This window comes from Schistocerca piceifrons, chromosome 1, assembly GCF_021461385.2.
Source record: "Schistocerca piceifrons isolate TAMUIC-IGC-003096 chromosome 1, iqSchPice1.1, whole genome shotgun sequence".
In the NCBI taxonomy this organism is placed as follows: domain Eukaryota; kingdom Metazoa; phylum Arthropoda; class Insecta; order Orthoptera; family Acrididae; genus Schistocerca; species Schistocerca piceifrons.
In genome coordinates this window covers 356,903,111-356,921,424 of record NC_060138.1, presented here as the reverse complement: position 1 = coordinate 356,921,424, position 18,314 = coordinate 356,903,111, and the positions used below count along the sequence as shown (strand labels likewise).

At 40.0% G+C, this 18,314-nt stretch overlaps 1 protein-coding gene across 3 annotated transcripts in view; it reads right to left on the bottom strand.

Annotated features, from left to right (window-relative positions):
- Positions 1–18,314, bottom strand: part of LOC124784686 (DNA polymerase alpha subunit B) — a 93,292-nt gene that overhangs the window by 9,902 nt on the left and 65,076 nt on the right. The window contains exons 3-5 of one of the 3 annotated variants that reach the window (XM_047254120.1): positions 6,662–6,707; positions 453–568; positions 13–283 (exon numbers count right to left, since the gene is read on the bottom strand). In XM_047254120.1, coding sequence (XP_047110076.1) covers positions 13–283; positions 453–568; positions 6,662–6,707 — 433 coding nt within the window. Of the gene's footprint in view, positions 1–12; positions 284–452; positions 569–1,451; positions 1,552–6,047; positions 6,204–6,661; positions 6,708–18,314 lie in introns of those variants that run through there. The other 2 variants (XM_047254121.1, XM_047254122.1) reach the window with 2 other exon arrangements.

Genomic DNA, 18,314 nt, shown 5'->3' with positions numbered 1-18,314 from the left:
TAAAATACTAACCGCATGCCTTACAGTTGGGTTTGTGGGTTCAGAAAGATTGTTCTGCTGAAGTAATTCTTGACCCAATTCATGAATCACATCATCCAAAATATCCGCTTTCTCCTGAAGACGTTCAAACATAAAACGAAACCTCTGGTGTTTTACTTCATCATGGGCAACTACTGGTGTAAATTTAGTTCGAGCTGACCAAGAGGCACCTTCACAGTTCCCATGCTCTAAGACAATGTCACCAGAATTAGTTCGGGACTCATACTTCGTAGACGGAGTTGCACTAGAACAACATTGTTACAGTTATCCATGTCATTGCAATAGAACAACTAATATATATGTTACACACTGTCTATCTATGTGTGTGTGTGTGTGTGTGTGTGTGTGTGTGCGTCCGTCCAATTTACAGCATTCATAATACATCTTAGCATATAAAAAATGAAAACGCTTACACTTTGGGAGAAAAACTTGCTGGAGAGAAGACTGCTCTTGGACTACGCCCTTGTGATACTAGTTTCTTCACTGCACTGCCATCTGGAGTATTTTCCTTAGGAACATCCTCTTTTCTCTGAAACCAGATGTCAGTTCTCTTATATGATCACACAAATGGGAAAATTACTTAAGTTTAACCTCAATGCTTACTGAATACTGCAAAATTGCTTTGCTGCAGAAAATTCATGTGTATTTACTACTAGTTAACTTTTGAGGTTTAATTACAGGTATTGGGGGAAAAGGGCAGCCCAGTAAAGATTGTAATGAGAGGGGCAGTGAAACTTCCTCTCACTGCACAGTCACTCAACCTCAACAAGGTACAGGGTGTATACGCAGGTAAGGCAAAAATTCCACTTTTCCGCAGTGAAAGTGTATTTTAAGTGACATCATACTATCCCTCAGAGCTGTAAAAGGTGTCAGTTTATTCACCAGGGCAGAAGTTTCTGACACTTTGAGGGGGGAGGGAACATTTTGTAAAGATCTTTGATGCACGACAACATTTACACTGCATATTTTCATATTACGTACGTATAAATACAAATACCACCAAATACAGCACGGCAGCTTATGAAGCACTTAAATCGAGATTGCGATGCGCTTTTGTCACCCAATTACAGCTCATGTCACGTGATCTCATAGCCACTGACAGCAGGTATTCAGAGCCCAAGTCACGTGATGTTAGACAATAGCAACATACCTGCTAAATAGCACAATTGCACAAATAAAAGTTAATGGTTTAAGGAAATATACATACTGTACAGCTGCAACAAAAGCTAAGCTTCCATATGTAATATTAGTTGCCAAAAAGTTTTTGCTGTTTCTCCCCCCCCCCCCCCCCCCCCCCAAAAGACGTGGTTAGGCAAAATCCTTACAGCACAGTTTAAATTGCAGCAGCTGAATATATCTGACAAGCATGATTATAAAATTCACTGCTGTGCATTAAACATTTTGTGGATTACCTGGCTGAATACATGTTCCATCAAGCACTTTTCCATAACAGAAAAGCCGATAACGTGTGAAATTGCTCAAGAACTCACATAGGATTTTTTTGAAGGGTAATTATACTTTTGCCATCATAACATAATTTGTAATCTGAAAGAATTAAAGGATTTTTTAGTGTGTATTACCCTTTATGATGTATCAAACATACACAACGTGCCAATAAATATTACGTAATGGCGTAAATAGCTGGTCCTTTGGCCCCGAAAGTGTTTTAAGAGGTTGGTTCTCGGTGTTAAAGTTTCGAATGAGAGTGTAACGCTGTGCGACTTAAGAAATTTGTCACACATTCTCACACGTAACATAATTCATATTGAGTAAGAGGAAATTTAGCTTTAAGTAACACTTCTCAAACCACCATTCACAATATTTTCTTGCGACCTGTTAGAAATGTAAGCAGTTGTGACGTCATGCTCATTGAGAGCAGTTTTTTTTGGTATTGCATAGTATTCAAAACAAGGCTCATGAGAATGACGCATCATAACCAGTCCTTTTGTGTTATTCTCTCGTCTAAGTTTCTTTCCTTCAGTATTATTCTGAAGTAGTGGGCTAACGCACAATTGTTTGGTAGATTATCAGTTCCAATCACTCAAAATTTAAAAAAATTAACTGACAACTAAAACAATGAAAAATTCCTGCATTTTGCCCGGAAAGTATACACCCTGTAGGTGGCACTTCTACTTTCCTTGAAGCATGGCATGAAACAAGTGGAAACAAATCAAAAAATGTTTCATGTAATTTCAAAATGGTTACCACAGACTACTTCAGTGCTATGACACTTAGCATTTCACTGGCAAGAGACTACAATAGCAGCCCAACACATTTGCTAGCTAGTTTTGAATCCGTAGAAGTCTTAGTACAAATATATAGTATTACACAAGTATCGTATTACATATAAAGATGCAGCATGAACTCTTTAAAATTTTCAAGAATGGAGAAGAAAATCTGCCACTCCCTTTGGAAGGAACCATTCTGGCATTTGTCGAGAGCAATTAAGGGAAATCACAAAAAACCAACATCTGCATGGCTAGATGTGGATTTGAACCATGGTTCTCACAAATTAGAGTGTGTGCTAACCACTGCATCACCTTTCTGTCATAACAATTATATTTTTATGAACAATATTTTGATGACCAGACCATTTATTGAAATATACAATACAAAAACTAAAAATGAAACTCTTAACCAAGATGGGCATCCATAAAAGTTATTTACAAATTGTGGAGGAAAATTTTAAAATGTAAATTTTTTCAAATTTCCAAGTTTCTAAATTAAGGTACTCAAGTAACAGCCTAATGAATTTGTAAAAAATTAGTACTTACCTTCAAAATGTCTCAAAACTTATTTTACACTTGTAAGAAAAAATTTGATTTCATTTTTCAGACCTTCCTAAAAGCCACGAGTACCAAATGAAAAGTGTCTGTACCAGTAGTTATAGACGAGTATGGATCTAGTCACGTTCAAACACAACGTCACCTAGACCTAGACCCGCCAAAAGCCACTGGCATTTTTATATTTCACATTGTGCGCACACTCCTGGAATCTTAGACACACTGCTTGTACACAGCAACTACACCAATTAAAGATACTTTCCTTTAACTAACACCACCTGTGCAGAATTCAGTTACAGAAAAAATATAGTAAAAAGCTAACTGCTACTGCCATTTTATATACCATACTCAAATTAACCAGTAACTTCAGCAAACTGGTATTATGCAAGCCTAGCACACAGAAAATGTAACGAATATTTTTCCCTTCTGCTCTTCTCTTGCACCTTTTATGTCCCACTTCAGGTTTCTTTGACCTTTTGCTGCAACAACTGTAGATTTGACACATTATACTCCGATACAACTATCCCGAGAAACACACATACAACTAAGTCCAGACACTGTCACTCTACATAGGAATGTGGGGAGGGTGATGAGTATACAGATTAGTAACACACAAACATAGCTTGACACTCCCAATTTAAAGTTGCTGGGTGGAGATTTAAGTAATCCCTGCCCCACATGGGAAACTGCATACAAAAGACGAAGACCATGATTTGTTCCCACTTAACAGAAGGAAAAAAAAAAAAAACTGGATATTCAAAGCTAATGTCTTAGTGTAAAGAATAATAAAATGCTACTAAGAATAGTTTTGATCATTAACAGTGGTTGCCACTGACCAGAAACAATTATCTGTCACCTTCAGCCTATCCTTAATTGACAGAACAGATCCTGTAACCATGACCAAATTATTAAACAAGCACACGCTTTATTTCGAATTCCAAGTATTAAGAAATTTGAGACCGGCCAAGATACTTTATTGAACCAGTCAGCAGCCAATGAAACTTTGATGATCACGGCTCCATCAGATGTACAAGGCAATTCTTCAGAACAGTTTATACACACAATTTACAATACAGACAAAACTATAAAATAGAGCATGTACTCCTGTTTATGTAATTTAGAAAATGAATTATGATCAACTGGGTAAATGAAATAACAAGCAGAGCAGACAATTACTGTCAACTACAGTAAAACAAGGCTACTTTACTGGAGTTCTTCGGAAGTGAAAAGCTGCTAACACAAAATAAATTACAAGGCATGAAGCGCTTACTGTTCCAGGGTTAATTGAGAATATCAAAAAACACTACTTTTGGATTACAAGCTGGTGGATAAGACTCTCATATTGTCAAGTACAGCTATTGCAATATCATTTGCATATATTCAACAGTACAAACTTTTTTAAAGATACCTTTGCCCCCTTCTCTCAGTGCCCCCATTTCAAGAGGAGGAAAGCAAGAAAATGTCTGCAGTTTCTGGCATAGAAAATTCTATAAAACTGAAAAAAAAAATATCACAAACTGATGTGTTTATTAGACTGTAACTGAATTCTGCACCATAAAGTTGTGTATCCTACCAACAAAAACTTTATTCACATTACAATAATAACATACACAAAAAAACAAATTATTTCTATTAACATGCAATTGTCAAAGAACACCTCCATGGATAGCAATTCTATCCCTGAACCACTTAAGTAATAAGAAAAGCAGTTATTTCACATTGTATTAAATATCTGAAAACAAGCAAGTTAAATGTGTAAAGTTGTACGTGTATATTCATGTCATTTGGAACAGAATGTTAGAAGTGCTTGTGCAATACTCCAGTTAATTCCAAGGCAGTAACATTAATAAAAAATCCAATTGGCAAATTACAATCCACTGCATATTAACACATACATGCAAAATTCACAATACAAACCACTGCAAGAAAATTCGTGAATCAGAAAATATGTCACACAAAAACAGTACAGACTTAGTTGTGAACAATTTACACAAGTTAGGTAAGGTCATAACAAAATCCAAAACATATAAAACTTATGGCACTAGCACTTATACGAACAAAGTATGTAACCTAGGAGCAAAAGCTGATTTAAAAGACATTACTTGCTTATCACATCTAGGATAAACAAAATCTTACAATGATACAATTGTCAAAATAATATTTTTTTCTGGCTGCCTATCTATATTACTTGCAACCGCTGGGGTACGGTATATTTTTCAGCTGGCAGTCATACATCCCTTGATGAGTGTGGATCTAGTCACAATTCCAATATATGTACACAAGACCTACACCCATCATGGGCCATATGAATATTTCGGTGATGTCAAAAACACTGTTACCTGTTCCTTTTTAATGATTTAAAAATATCAAAAGAAAATGCTGAAAGAGACTACAACAGAACCAATATATTTTTGCTTATCTGCTTCTGCAGTATAAGCTAACATATTTTGTTCGTATTGATAAAGAGAAAAGTCAAGTCGGAAAGTTTTATTCTGAAATCAGCAAAGCGCACGATTTTATTTATCTTTTCTTTTCTAAGAAAATTAAAATCTTTCACAAAGAATAATGCGAAATCTGTCCGAATAATTGCTTGAACATGGTAAGACCATACCAATAAAACCAGAAGACAGTTCCTCAAATATGTAAGCTAACATATTTCTCATTTTAACCGTTAAACTCATTAAAATATAAATACGAGTATATTTTCACAATAGGAATCATTACGATTTTTTGTTACACAATGTGCAAACCACTTCGTACGAAACATTGTGTCAACGATATAGTCACATAATATCAGGGCACATTTATCCACCGAAAACATTTTACATTCATGCACAAGACAAAAGTTTAAATTCAGTTTAGCTCCACGCCATTCTACGGTTACTCCGAAAGCTAGTTGTTGCTAATGCCATGGCAAGAGATTATTGCCGCATCGAATTCCCCAAAATGTAAGCGTGTTCTCTTCGGTGAATTCAACCGTCACCGGCAAGGCAACGCAGCACGGCACGCAGTAATGACCCGCTGGCCACTGACACTAGCTGACCCCTCTACGTCAGAAAAGAAAGAAGCAAAAACGTGCACGGTTTTTGAAACCACAGGATAACTTTACTGCAACGAGCATCACATCTTTTCAACACAAAGGCGAGATTAACTTACATTGTATTCTCCCGGAACCTACGTTAACTACGACACACACTACTTCGCAAGTTATTATTTTGTACTTACAATTATTTCCTGTGACAAACAGCCCAACGCCTCACCTTTTCGGAAACAATACCGGTATTCTAAAAGCATAATCTACCACAAGCATCTTAACATATCTCCTAGCGTCTCGCTGTCAAACCAGAACAACTATGGCGGCTGGCCTTGAAGAACGCTCTAGCGGCCAAGAGGTACTGGCTGTGGAGGGGGGGAGAACCTTGTACCTGAACTTGTTGGCGCGCTTCTCGTGCTATCTTTCCCAATCACAAATCACGACTCTGGTGCTTACAGGAGCCACTAAATGTATATGTACTAAATCTTCGTTTCAGTCCTGTTCGAGAGTACGTAATGATTGGTTTACAAAGCATTCGAGGAAGAAGTTTTAATTGTAAAGTTTCAATACGAGGCCGATTTTTCTTTCTATTGGAGGTAAACCCGGCAACACAGCGCGTAGAACTGGTTTTGATCTTCCCACCAGCAGCCTCCTCCGACGCCGTGGCAACGTACATGTACCTTTCCATTTCCAAATAGCCTGGAGGCATTCCTACCTGCTCTCTCCCTAACACAGATCCTCTCGGCGTTTCTACTCTGACAATGGAGAACTATTTAGTAAAATGCAAGCCACAATAAATACTCACCTTAGCTGTGGGCGTCGAGTAGAGTTGTAAAATTTCACTGTGATTTCTGAGAAATAGTTAAGACGTTACATTTTACGGCTGATAAATACAGATTTGTTGCGCTGTAAGGATAGAACGACGATACTAAGTCAAAGTGCAATTAATAAATACTTCACATATTTCGTGCTTTGTCGTATAGATTCAACTGGAGTGGAAAAACTAAGTTACGTAACTGATTATCAACAAAATACTACAAGAACAACATATATGCCGCTCACGGCTACGATTCGAACGTATGAACATTAATTATTTTTACAAAATTTAAATATTTTAGGATTTCATACGTTATTTATGTGAGCAAATTGGCTACAACTTCACGGGGTTTGTCACAGACAACCTCCCCAAACCCAAATGACTGCCCATTAGTAAAATGGCGCATGTTTTTCTAATTCTGATGTTCCATGAAAGGCTTATGATTATTTACAGAAAAATTACGCCTCAGACTTCTTTTAGCCTTTCCGAAGACTACCAACTTTACGTTATGATACGCGAATCTGTAGTTCGGTAGTTTCAAACTTGAAAGGCCTACTCACTGAGAGATAAAGAACAGATACAGCTGCTGGATTCGTGGTTCTTCGGTAATGGGAGGGAACACTCGGGCTTTATATTGGCAATTTTGACGTAACGCCTGCTCAGACTTCAATTATGCATGCTGCATAGGTACATTTTGGCGAACTAAAGTTATTTCTATTTCATATAAAATCGTATTTTAAGACCAAAAAACATACACTCATGCATCGCAAAAAACGAATGGGTTTGTTAATATTGGGAAATTACTCTTTTTATTTAATAAGTAAGAGATACTGTATGTGAAGAAAACAATCGTCCATTAAAAAACGTATTATATGTTGCCTTCTCGCCCCAAATGCAACAAGTGCTTCTAATAGAACTATATACTATTTTGCGAAAGCAATTTCTTTTTAAGGGCTGATATATATGGGGTAATATGAATCCACCAGTCCTTTAAGCAACTTTCCACAATTTTCTTAATCCTCAAAGCTGCTTTATATATATTAAGCTGATAAAGTACGTCTTATTACATTAATGGGTAGGTCATCAGTTTTATCAAATTGCTGCTGATGCTTCTCTCAATCTGCAATGCTTCATATTGATGAAGTCTTTACTCTGCATTCCTTGCTTGATATCAATAATTTTATGACAAGACCTTGTGCTTGAGGGTTTAATTCAAATAGATCTCCAGCATGTTGGTTGTGTGTCAGTAATATTAACTGTGTTACACAGAACTTTTGTCTTTAAATGCTGAAGAGCCATGTCCATAGGCATTAACAGCTTTGAACACACAGCTCAATCCAAAACAGACAAATCTGCTTAGTTCACAAATACAGTTACAATGAAAATAATTTTTGGGGGAATGTTTTCTCTCTAACCACATCCTTTCAGAGATATGTGTTGAAACTTCATGCATATGGAATTTTTACATTTTGTATACTTTGTGTAGTACTCCCTGCTATGGTGACCAGGTAACTTGTACTGGAAACCCAAATATCAAACGTGTAAAAAAAAGTACTACATTACTGAGATTGAATAGTACTGTAAGGCAGGTGTCCAACAAAAGACGATAAGCAAGTGTCCCTTCAACCAATAGGTACTGCATTTAACCATGCATAGTTGACCTCTGACAGCTAGCCAATCTTATCAGTTGGCATTCAACACCAGAGCACACAACCATACATGAAATCTAGTAAAGGGATGGTTTCATTAACTTCTCCCAGAACTGCACTATTTCTCCGAGGTGCATCATATTTTATCTCATGGATTGCGAGCACACACACACACACACGACAGAATTAAAACTCCAAGATGTTTGTGTGTCTAGTAGTGATCATACATATTTCATATACTGATTTTGGAAGCCTGGACGTCTATAATGCAGTTAAAAATTTGTAACTGGCAGAACTTTCTACACACGGAAATATATTGACATGGCTTAACTGGTGTTGAGTTCAAACTGCTGACTAACCATGGTTGTGGCAGGAGCAACACTCTTGCTTAGCAAAACTTAAGATCTTTTTCCTTACTCAGGAAGTAAAAAATAATTCTGAAGCGTGGTAGACTGGGAGCAGTGGCACTTTAAATAACAGTTCACTATTACACTTTAGTGTTGATCATGAGAACCAACCAGGCTAGAAAGTATGTCAAATCCGGACATTTGCACTGCCAAGGTAAGCCTTGACTGATTACTTTAGAGTACACTGAGAATGGGCTGCTCTCACCAACCCACACTTCAAACAGTGTGACAAACCAAAGTCTATATAGCCCTCTAGATGGAAAGCATTATAAGTGACACCAGGAGAATCTTTCTATTTACCAAATTATGATTATTTATAGGATACCTGAAGTCTCCGCAGGCACATAATGCATATGTAAACTAACCAGGTTGTCAGAGGACATAGAGCATCAGTATTCAGACCCAGATGAAACAATGCTGTGAGCAATGCACTGGGAAATCCAACAACAATTCAGCCACAGGATATATCCCATTACTTGTGTGTCCATATCACACTAAGTTTGGCTAAGAAGGTAATGTTACCTTAAAAACATCTGGATGTACATGCATATTCCCAAACCCCTGCAGTGCATGGTAGAGAGGTACTTCTCATTGTATCAGTTATTAGGACTCTTTCCCCCCTCCCCCCCCCCCCTTCTCCCATTCGATTTCCGTATGGAGCATAAGAAGAATAATTGTTTAAATTCCTCTGTGCACACTGTAATTAATTTAATCTTGTCCTCACAATCCCTACAAGAGTGACATGTAGCGGGTATTCATCGGCTCCTCATATAAAGCTGGCTCTTGGAACTGTGTAAAATAGACTTTTCTGGACAATTTACACCATCTTCCAAAGCACCAGTTTAGTTCTTTCAACATATATGGCACTCCCACAAGTCAAACAAACCTGTAACCATTTGTCATGCCCTTCTCTGTATACCTTCAATAGCCCCAATTAATCTTATTTGGTATGGCTCCTACACACTTTAGCAATGCTCTAGGATGGTCAACACAAGTGATTTGTAAGCATTAACCATGTAGACTGAACATATTTCTCTACTACTCTACCAACAACCTGAGTCTGCTACCTGCCTTACCAAAAACTGAGGCTATGTGACAGTACCATGTATAACAACCAAACATTTGTAAAAGTTTACTGTTTTCAACTTTGACTCATTGATGTTATAGTCATGGGATACTACGGCTTTTTTGTTTTGTTAAGTGTACAATTTTACTTTCCTGAACGTTTAATGCACGTTGGCAATCCCTGCACCACTTCGAAAGTTAATCAAGGCTGGACAATATTTGTGCAACTTCTTTCAGACTATACTTCATTACAGATAACAGCATTACTTGCAAAAAGTCTAAGATTACTGTTACATTATCCTCAATGTCTATACAACATGGACAGCAAGGGTCCCAACACTTACCATAACTTGCTGTGTCCTCCCTACTAAAACAAACATTGTCAACTCAGTCTCAAACTTTGCCAGATATCCTTTATGACCATACTTTTTAAAGCATATTTGTGGAACTGAGACAAATGCTATTTCATATGTGGAAAGTGCAAGTTGGGTTTCACATTATGTTGTTTTCGGAATCTGCTGGTTGGCAAAAATTTCTGTTGGAGATACATTATTATGTTTGAGCTCAGAATAAATTCTAATATTCTACAACAAATTGTGTCTAAACATGGGCTTACACTAGTTTTTATTTGGGATCACCACTTCAAAGAAGGGACTGATGACCTTGCTGTTTGGTCCCTTAAACCTCAACCAACCAACCAACCAACCAACCACTTCAAAGAACATTAGAATCTGAGAACAGGTTACTGGAATTTGAAAAGCGGGAGTGGGCCTAGAATTTAAGTTCAAATAAATTACATTTTTTTAAATAATTAAAATGAGGAAATATGCTTACTACATTGAAACTAAGCAAGGAGTACATCGATATTGAAAGAACAGCTGATGAAATACTAAAACTGGTTTCAGAAATGAATAAAAGATAATCCATGGAAAGAAAGTTTAGACACCAACCGTTTCCTATTATACTGAATTATAATAATGAAGAGATTGAAAACCTCCACAAAGAGTTACGCAAAGCCAGTAAATGATAGATAATCCTGTTACATCTTAATCTGAAATTTTTATGCAGAACTTAGATAAAACCCTGAGAACAATTCCTTAGTGGGGAGCACAAGTGACAGACTTCAAATGTCAACAGAATTTATAGAGAAGAACATTTTCTTAACACTTCCAGAGGACGTATGTATATCCCAATGTCTTCTTACACACAAACAATACCCATGAACGAAAACTACATAAAAAGTTATCATAGGTGATAAAGCAGGTATTGTGCAGGTATGTTATTTTATTTGGATTTGGGACATCATGTCATGATGGAACCAGCAATTTTGTCAGGGGGACGTACCTGCTCGAGTGCAAATACGTAAGTTTCGAGGATCAACAACCTACTTTGAAGAGGTGCAGAAGCCGTAAGAAGGTATGTAATTTTAATAATGCAAATGAGACTCCAAAAATGATAAATGGAATCTTAAATTCGGGCAGATTGATTTGTTCTATGTAGAGGCAGTGTCGGACATTGATATTGAGAGTAATTTTATGCTATACATATGAAGGTATGTGTTTATACGGTTAATGTGAAACAAGTCAGCATGTTATTCAACAGTAATTAAAAACTAGTGTTCAGTTTTTTCCAAATAGCTATTGAAAAGCCGTCAGGGAAGTAGCCTCTCTCATACTTTGAAGAAGGCTAAATCTAGAAATAGAAAGAGGCAATGAATACCTACAGAATAGGAAGTCCGACTAAGTAAAACAATACAAACTCCAGAGAACCAAAGAGGAAAGGGAATTGGCAAGAAGCAAATTAAACTGACAAATTAATCATTTTACACAAAAAACATAGAAATACAAACTCCAAAAGCTACTGCACAGTGTGGGACAGTATTTACCACAAAGGTTAGTCCTCAATCCAGTCACAAATTTCGCTTTATAGCCCATATGAACGTACTTTTGGCAATAAATGTAAGTGTAGTACTCAGTCAAATGCTTTTCAGAAATCAAGAAATACTGCATCTACCTGACTGCCTTAATCTGAAGCTTTCAGTACATCATGTGATAAACATAAAGTGTTGGGTTACATGTGCTCTATGTTTTCAGAATACATGCTTGCCAGCACCAAGGAGGTCATTTTGTTCAAGATACCTCATTATGTTTGAGTTCAGAATATATTCTAAAATTCTACAACAAATTTTGTCAAGTATGTTGGACAGTAGTTTTGTGCATCACTTCTACTGCACTTCCTATAGACGGGTGTAACCTGTGCTTTCTTCCAAACATGGGCATATTTTTTTGTTTGAGGGATTCATGATATATTATAGTTATAAGAGGGTCTGACTCTGCCGCAAATATTATGAATTTAAATTTGGTGAGATGGCACAGCATGCCATTTTTAGTATGTATCTTAATTTTCTGGCAGTCTTACGAATAACACTGTACAACACAGTCATCCAAGAAGTCGCTAAAGACAGGGCCCTGGGGATTTGTTCTATTTTTATGATTTCAGCTATTTTTCAATATCATTAACACTAGATTCATCTGAGTTTTCCTTTGTAAAGGAACATTTGAAAAAAAGTTAAACATTTAAGCTTTTACTTTGCTATCTTCAATTTCAATTCCCATTTCATTCACTAGGGACTAGACTGACATTGGTGCCCTAACAGCCTTTTATATAACCAGAATTTCTTTGGGTTTTGTGAAAGAACATTTGACACTACTCTACTACTGCAGTCACTGAAGGCTTTACGCATTGCTCTCTTGACAGCCAAACACGTTTCATTCAGTATCTCTCTATCTATAGACAAATAATGCCATTATTTATTTACAGTGTATACCAAGGAAGGTTCCTCCCATTATTAACTGTTCTATAGCATAAATATTTATTTGGTGGATGGTCAACTATTCTTTTGAACTTGAGCCATAGTTCCTCTACATGCACCTTCCCCGTGTTCAAGGTTTCAAGCTCCTCATTGATATACGACCCTACTTTTTTTTTTTTTTTTAAATCTAGCTTACTGAACATATTTCTGCTCATCTTAGTTGTCCTTTGTACTTTGATAATCACTGTTGTCACAAGCAAGTCATGGTCACTGATACCAGTTTCAATGTAGACATCCTCAAAGAGGTGATGTCTATTTGTTGACATTAGATCCAATATACTTCCATCATGAGTGGGGTTCCAAACAATCTGTTCTACGTAGTTTTCAGAGAAGACATTTAGTAATGTTTCTCATCACCCCCACTACTAACGAAACTTTAATTTTCCCAGTTGATTGTTCAACAATTAACATCTCCACCAATCATTACAGCATGACTGGGGAACTTGTGTAACAGCAAAATGAGGTTTTCGGTTACATCAAGTGACGAGTCTGGTAGGCAATAGAAGGATCAAATTATGGTTTTATTCCTATCTCTGATACCCATGCCTTACCCAAAAATAATCTTACATACAGCTTCAATTTCTATCTCTGTGGAGTTTAATTTCTTCTCTACAGCAATATATAAACCACCTCCATTTCAAATTTGCCTATCCTTTTGATACACATTTATATTATCTGCAAAAATCTCACTGCTATCAATTTCAGGTTTCCACCAGGTTTTTGTAACCAGTATTATGTGAGCAACATCAAGATTGAGCTGGGTGATTTTAATGCACAACTTGGAAGAGAAGACATGTTCCAGCCTGTAATTGGAGCCCCACAGTAAACATGGAACCACTAATGATAATGGAATGAGACTGATCCTCTTTACAGCCTCCTGGAATATGATAGTGGGATCTACCAGGTTTCCCCATAAGGAGATACATAAGGGCACATGGAAGATACCTTATGGTGGAACCATTAATCAAATTGATCATACGCATATATCCAATTTATTGGATGTTCGAATCTTTTGTGGCCCTAAAGTGGATTCAGATCATTTTCTTGAAATGGCCAAGATAAGAGCTAGGACATCCAATGCTCAGAAAGAAAGACATACTAGGTAAGAAAGATACAATATCACAGCACTTGCAAATCATACTGTCAGAGTTTCTCAGGCCCTAGAACAAGGAACAACACGAGACAGTAATGACACGAAACAAAAATGGCTGACTATAAAACAAGCTATAGACATTTCAGCTAAGGAAACACGAGGAATGGAGGGAAAATCAATAAGGCCCGAATGGTTTGACAATTATAAGAGTGACTAAATAAAGAACACTGCATACCAAAAGACATTACAGGTGAATTGCACAAGAAGCTGCTTGGAGGATTATCGAGAGAAAAGAAAGATCAAAGAGGTGACATCGCCGAAAGGAAAGGGAATGGTTGGTTGGTTTAAAAGCGGGAAAAGGGGCCAAACTACGAGGTCATTGGTCCCTTGTTTCTAATAAAAACAATGCCACATGTGTGAGAGTAAAACGGACAAAACATATAACACAAAATGGAAAGAAACGAAAAGCCACAAGAATGAAGGGAAGGCAACAAATACTAAAATAAACAAAAGAGGACAAGAGAACAACAGAGAAACACAAGAAACAGAAGAGAGTAAAACATGAAATCAGATTACAGTGGCTGGTCAACCACGAGAATAAAAAAAGGAAAGCCAGCCACTCTGCAACACATTAAAACCTCCACCCTAAAAGCACTAGGGTGGAGGACACAGAGGGACAAAGGACATGCGCTAAAACCTACATAGTAGTATAAAATCCACACTCAAGGATAAAACGTAAAACTAAAGCTGCTGTGGAGGCATTGTCGCCCAACACCAAAGGCAGGGTGCTGGGAAAGTTAAAAGCCTGCCACAGAGTGGCTAAAAGTGGGCAGTCCAGCAAGAGGTGGACGACTGTCATTTGGTAACCACAGCGACACTGAGGTGGGTCCTCGCACCGGACAAGGTAACCTTGCGTTAGCCAGGTATGGCCAATGCGGAGCCGGCAGAGGACAACTGATTCCCTACGAGAGGCCTGCATGGAAGACTTCCACACACAGTCTCCTTAATGACACGTAGTTTGTTGTGCGTGCTATTATGCCATTCCGTCTCCCAAAGCCGGAAAACCCTGCGGTGTAAGACAGAACGCAGGTCAGCTTTGGAGATGCCTATCCCCAGAAGCAGTTTCCGCATCACCCGTTTGACCAGCCTGTCGGCAAGTTTGTTGCCAGGGATTCCGATGTGTCATGGGGTCCACACAAACACCACAGAATGGCGGGACTGCTCCAGAACACAGATGGACTCCTGAATGGACGTTACCAGAGGGTGGCGAGGGTAGCACTGGTCAATAGCTTGTAGGCTGCTCAATGAGTCCGTACACAGGAGAAATGACTCGCCAGGGCATGAGCAGATGTACTCAACAGCACAAGATATGGCCGCCAGCTCTGCAGTGAAAACACTGCAACCAACTGGCAAGGAGTGCTGCTCAATATGTCCTCCATCAACATATGCAAAGCCTATGTGACCATCAGCCATTGAACGGTCGGTGTAAACCACTTCAGAAACCCGGAACACATCAAGAATCAAGAGGAATTGACAGCGGAGAGCAGCGGGGTTAACGGAGTCCTTAGCGTCATGCAAAAGGTCCAGATGAAGCTGCGACCGAGGCGTACCCCATGGAGGCGTACGTGAACGGGCCGCAAGTAGAGGTGGTAAAGGGAAGGACTCCAGTTTGGAGAGAAGGGACCACTCACGAACCACAAATGTTTGCCCTGATTTGGGCCGCCGATGAGGCAGATGGACTGCCGCAGGCGGGAAAGGAGACGGTAATTTGGGTGCTCAGGGGAACTATGAATGTGTGCTGCGTAACTGGCAAGCAGTGGAGGGACACCAGCCTCCACCAATAGGCTGGTCACCAGACGCTTCCTAAAAGCTCCTGTCGCTAATCAAACCCCACAGTGGTGCACAGTGTCAAGTAAATGCAATGCTGAAGGTGCTGCCGAACCATAAATAACACTCCCACAGTGAATTCGGGATTGGACAAGGGCTCTGTAGAGCTGCAGCAGCATAGACCATCTGCACATCAATTGGTGTTGCTCAGGCAACGGAGGGCACTGAGGTGCTGCCAGCAGTTCTGCTTAAGCTGATGAAGATGAGGGAGCCAAGTCAATCGGGTGTCGAAAACCAGTCCTATGAATTGATATGTCTCCACTACAGTGAGTGGATCGTCATTAAGGTAAAGTGCAGGTTCCGGATGAACAGTACGACGCCGACAGAAGCGCATAAAACATAACTTTGCGGCTGAAAATTGGAAGCTGTGAGCTAGAGCCCATGACTGCGCCTTGTGGATGGCTCCCTGGAGGCGCCACTCAGCAACAACAGTACTGGAGCAGCACAACAGTACGAAAGGCAGAAGTCGTCTGCATACACAGAAGGTGAGCCTGGCAGCCTGACAGCTAACCATTAATGGCCACTAAAAATAGACAGACAATCAACACAAGAGCCATTAGGAACTCCATCCTCCTGTATATGGATGGAACTATGAGAGTCACCAGCTTGGACACAGAAATTACAGAGCGCCAGGAAGTTTTTGATAAAAATCGGGACTGGTCCCTAGAGACCCCACTCATACAATGTGGCAAGGAAATGATGTCACCAAGTCGTGTAGTATGTTTTATGTAAGTCAAGAAAGACGGCAATCAGGTGTTGCCATCTGGAAAAGGGTGTTCGGATGGCAGACTTGATGGACACAAATTTATCAGTGGTAGAGCGACCCTGGTGGAAGCTGCCCTGACACGGAGCCAGCAAGTCACGCGACTCCAGAACCCTACCCAACCGCCAACATACCATACATTCCAGCACCTTACAAAGAACGTTGGTGAGGCTGATGTGCCGATAGCTATCCACATCAAGCGGGTTACCGTGTGTGAGCACCGGATGTTGGTTTTCTTCCACCATTGCGATGGAAAGATGCCATCGCACCAGATCCAGTTGAAGACAACGAGAAGATGTTGCATGTAGTCATCTGGCTTTGGATGTGATCAGGCCCAGGACCTGTGTCGGGGCAATGTGCAAGGGCACCGAGAGCTCCCACTCTGTAAATGGGGCATTGTAGGGTTCACAGCAGCGTACAGTGAATGAGAGGACGTTCCCTTTCGGCCGCCATTTGAGTGTGCGAAAGGCTGGAGGGTAATTCTCCGATGCAGAGGCTCGAGAAAGTGCTCGGCAATCACGTTTGCGTCAGTACATAACTGGCCATTTATGTTAACACCGGGGACAGCTGTTGTGGCCTGGTACTCGAAAAGATGTTTGATCTTTGCCCAGACTTGGGAAGGTGACGTGTGGCACCCAATGGTAGAAACTTATCTCTCCCAACACTCCTCCTTCCGTTGTTTGATAAGGTAGCGAACACGGGCACGGAGCCGTTTAAAGGCTATGAGGTGCTCCAGGGAAGGGTGCCGCTGTAGAGCAAGTCGACGCTCCTTAATTGCTTCAGCAACTTTCGGCGACCACCAAGGGACTGCCTTATGCCTCAAGCACCCTAAAGAGCAAGGTATCGGGTTTCCCGCCACAGAAACAATTGTGCTAGGTAATGCTCAACCATCACATCGATGTTACCATGTGGGGGAGATTCAGCGATAACAGCAGATGTGAGAGTTATACAGTCTGCCTTGTTAAAAGCCCATCTGGGCAGGTGTCTGTGTGCCTGACACTGGGGCAGTGTCAGGAAGATGGGGAAGTGGTTACTACCACACAGGTAGTCATGTGCTCTCCTGTGTATAGATGGGAGAAGTCCTTGGCTGCAAATGGAAAAATCAATGGCTGAGTAACTACCATGAGCCACACTGAAATGTGTGGCAACCCCAGTACTTAAGAAGCAGAGGTCGAAATGCGACAGTAAAGTTTCGACATCTCTGCCTTGGCCAGTAAGCATGGTACCACCCCACAAGGGGTTATGGGCATTAAAATCTCCCAGAAGTAGGAAAGGTTTAGGGAGTTGATGGATCAGTGCAGCTAATACATTCAGGGGTACTGCACCATCCGGAGGAAGATATACATTGCAGACAGTTACTTCCTGTGTCTCCCTTATTCTGACAGCCACAGCTTCAAGTGGGATTTGAAGGGGCACATGTTCACTACAGACCAAGTTTAGGACATAAACACGAACTCCACATGACACTCAATTATAGTCGCTACGGTTCGCGTAATATCCCTTATAGCCGCGGAGGGCAGGGGTCTGCATTGCTGGGAACCAGGTTATCTGGAGGGCACTGCAGATAGCAGGTGTAAAGCTTAACAATTGCCGTAGCTCAGCCAGGTGGTGGAAAAAACCGTCGCAATTCCACTGGAGGATGACATCTTGAGACTGGGAAGGCATGGAACATTCAATGAGGCAGTTTATGCCTCAGTCTCACCTGCTGCCACCGATTTATTGCCTGAGTGGTCTATATCCATTGTGTCTGCAGGTCTGGCGGGATCTAGGTCCTCAGCGAACGCCAAAATCTCCACCCCATCCTCAGCTGTAGTGCTTGTAGGCAGTGGTGGTGTGGGTGCCACCGCAATTTCCTTGGTGTTAGGGGTTTTCTTTTTGGATTTCTCTCACTGCTCCTTGGGTTTC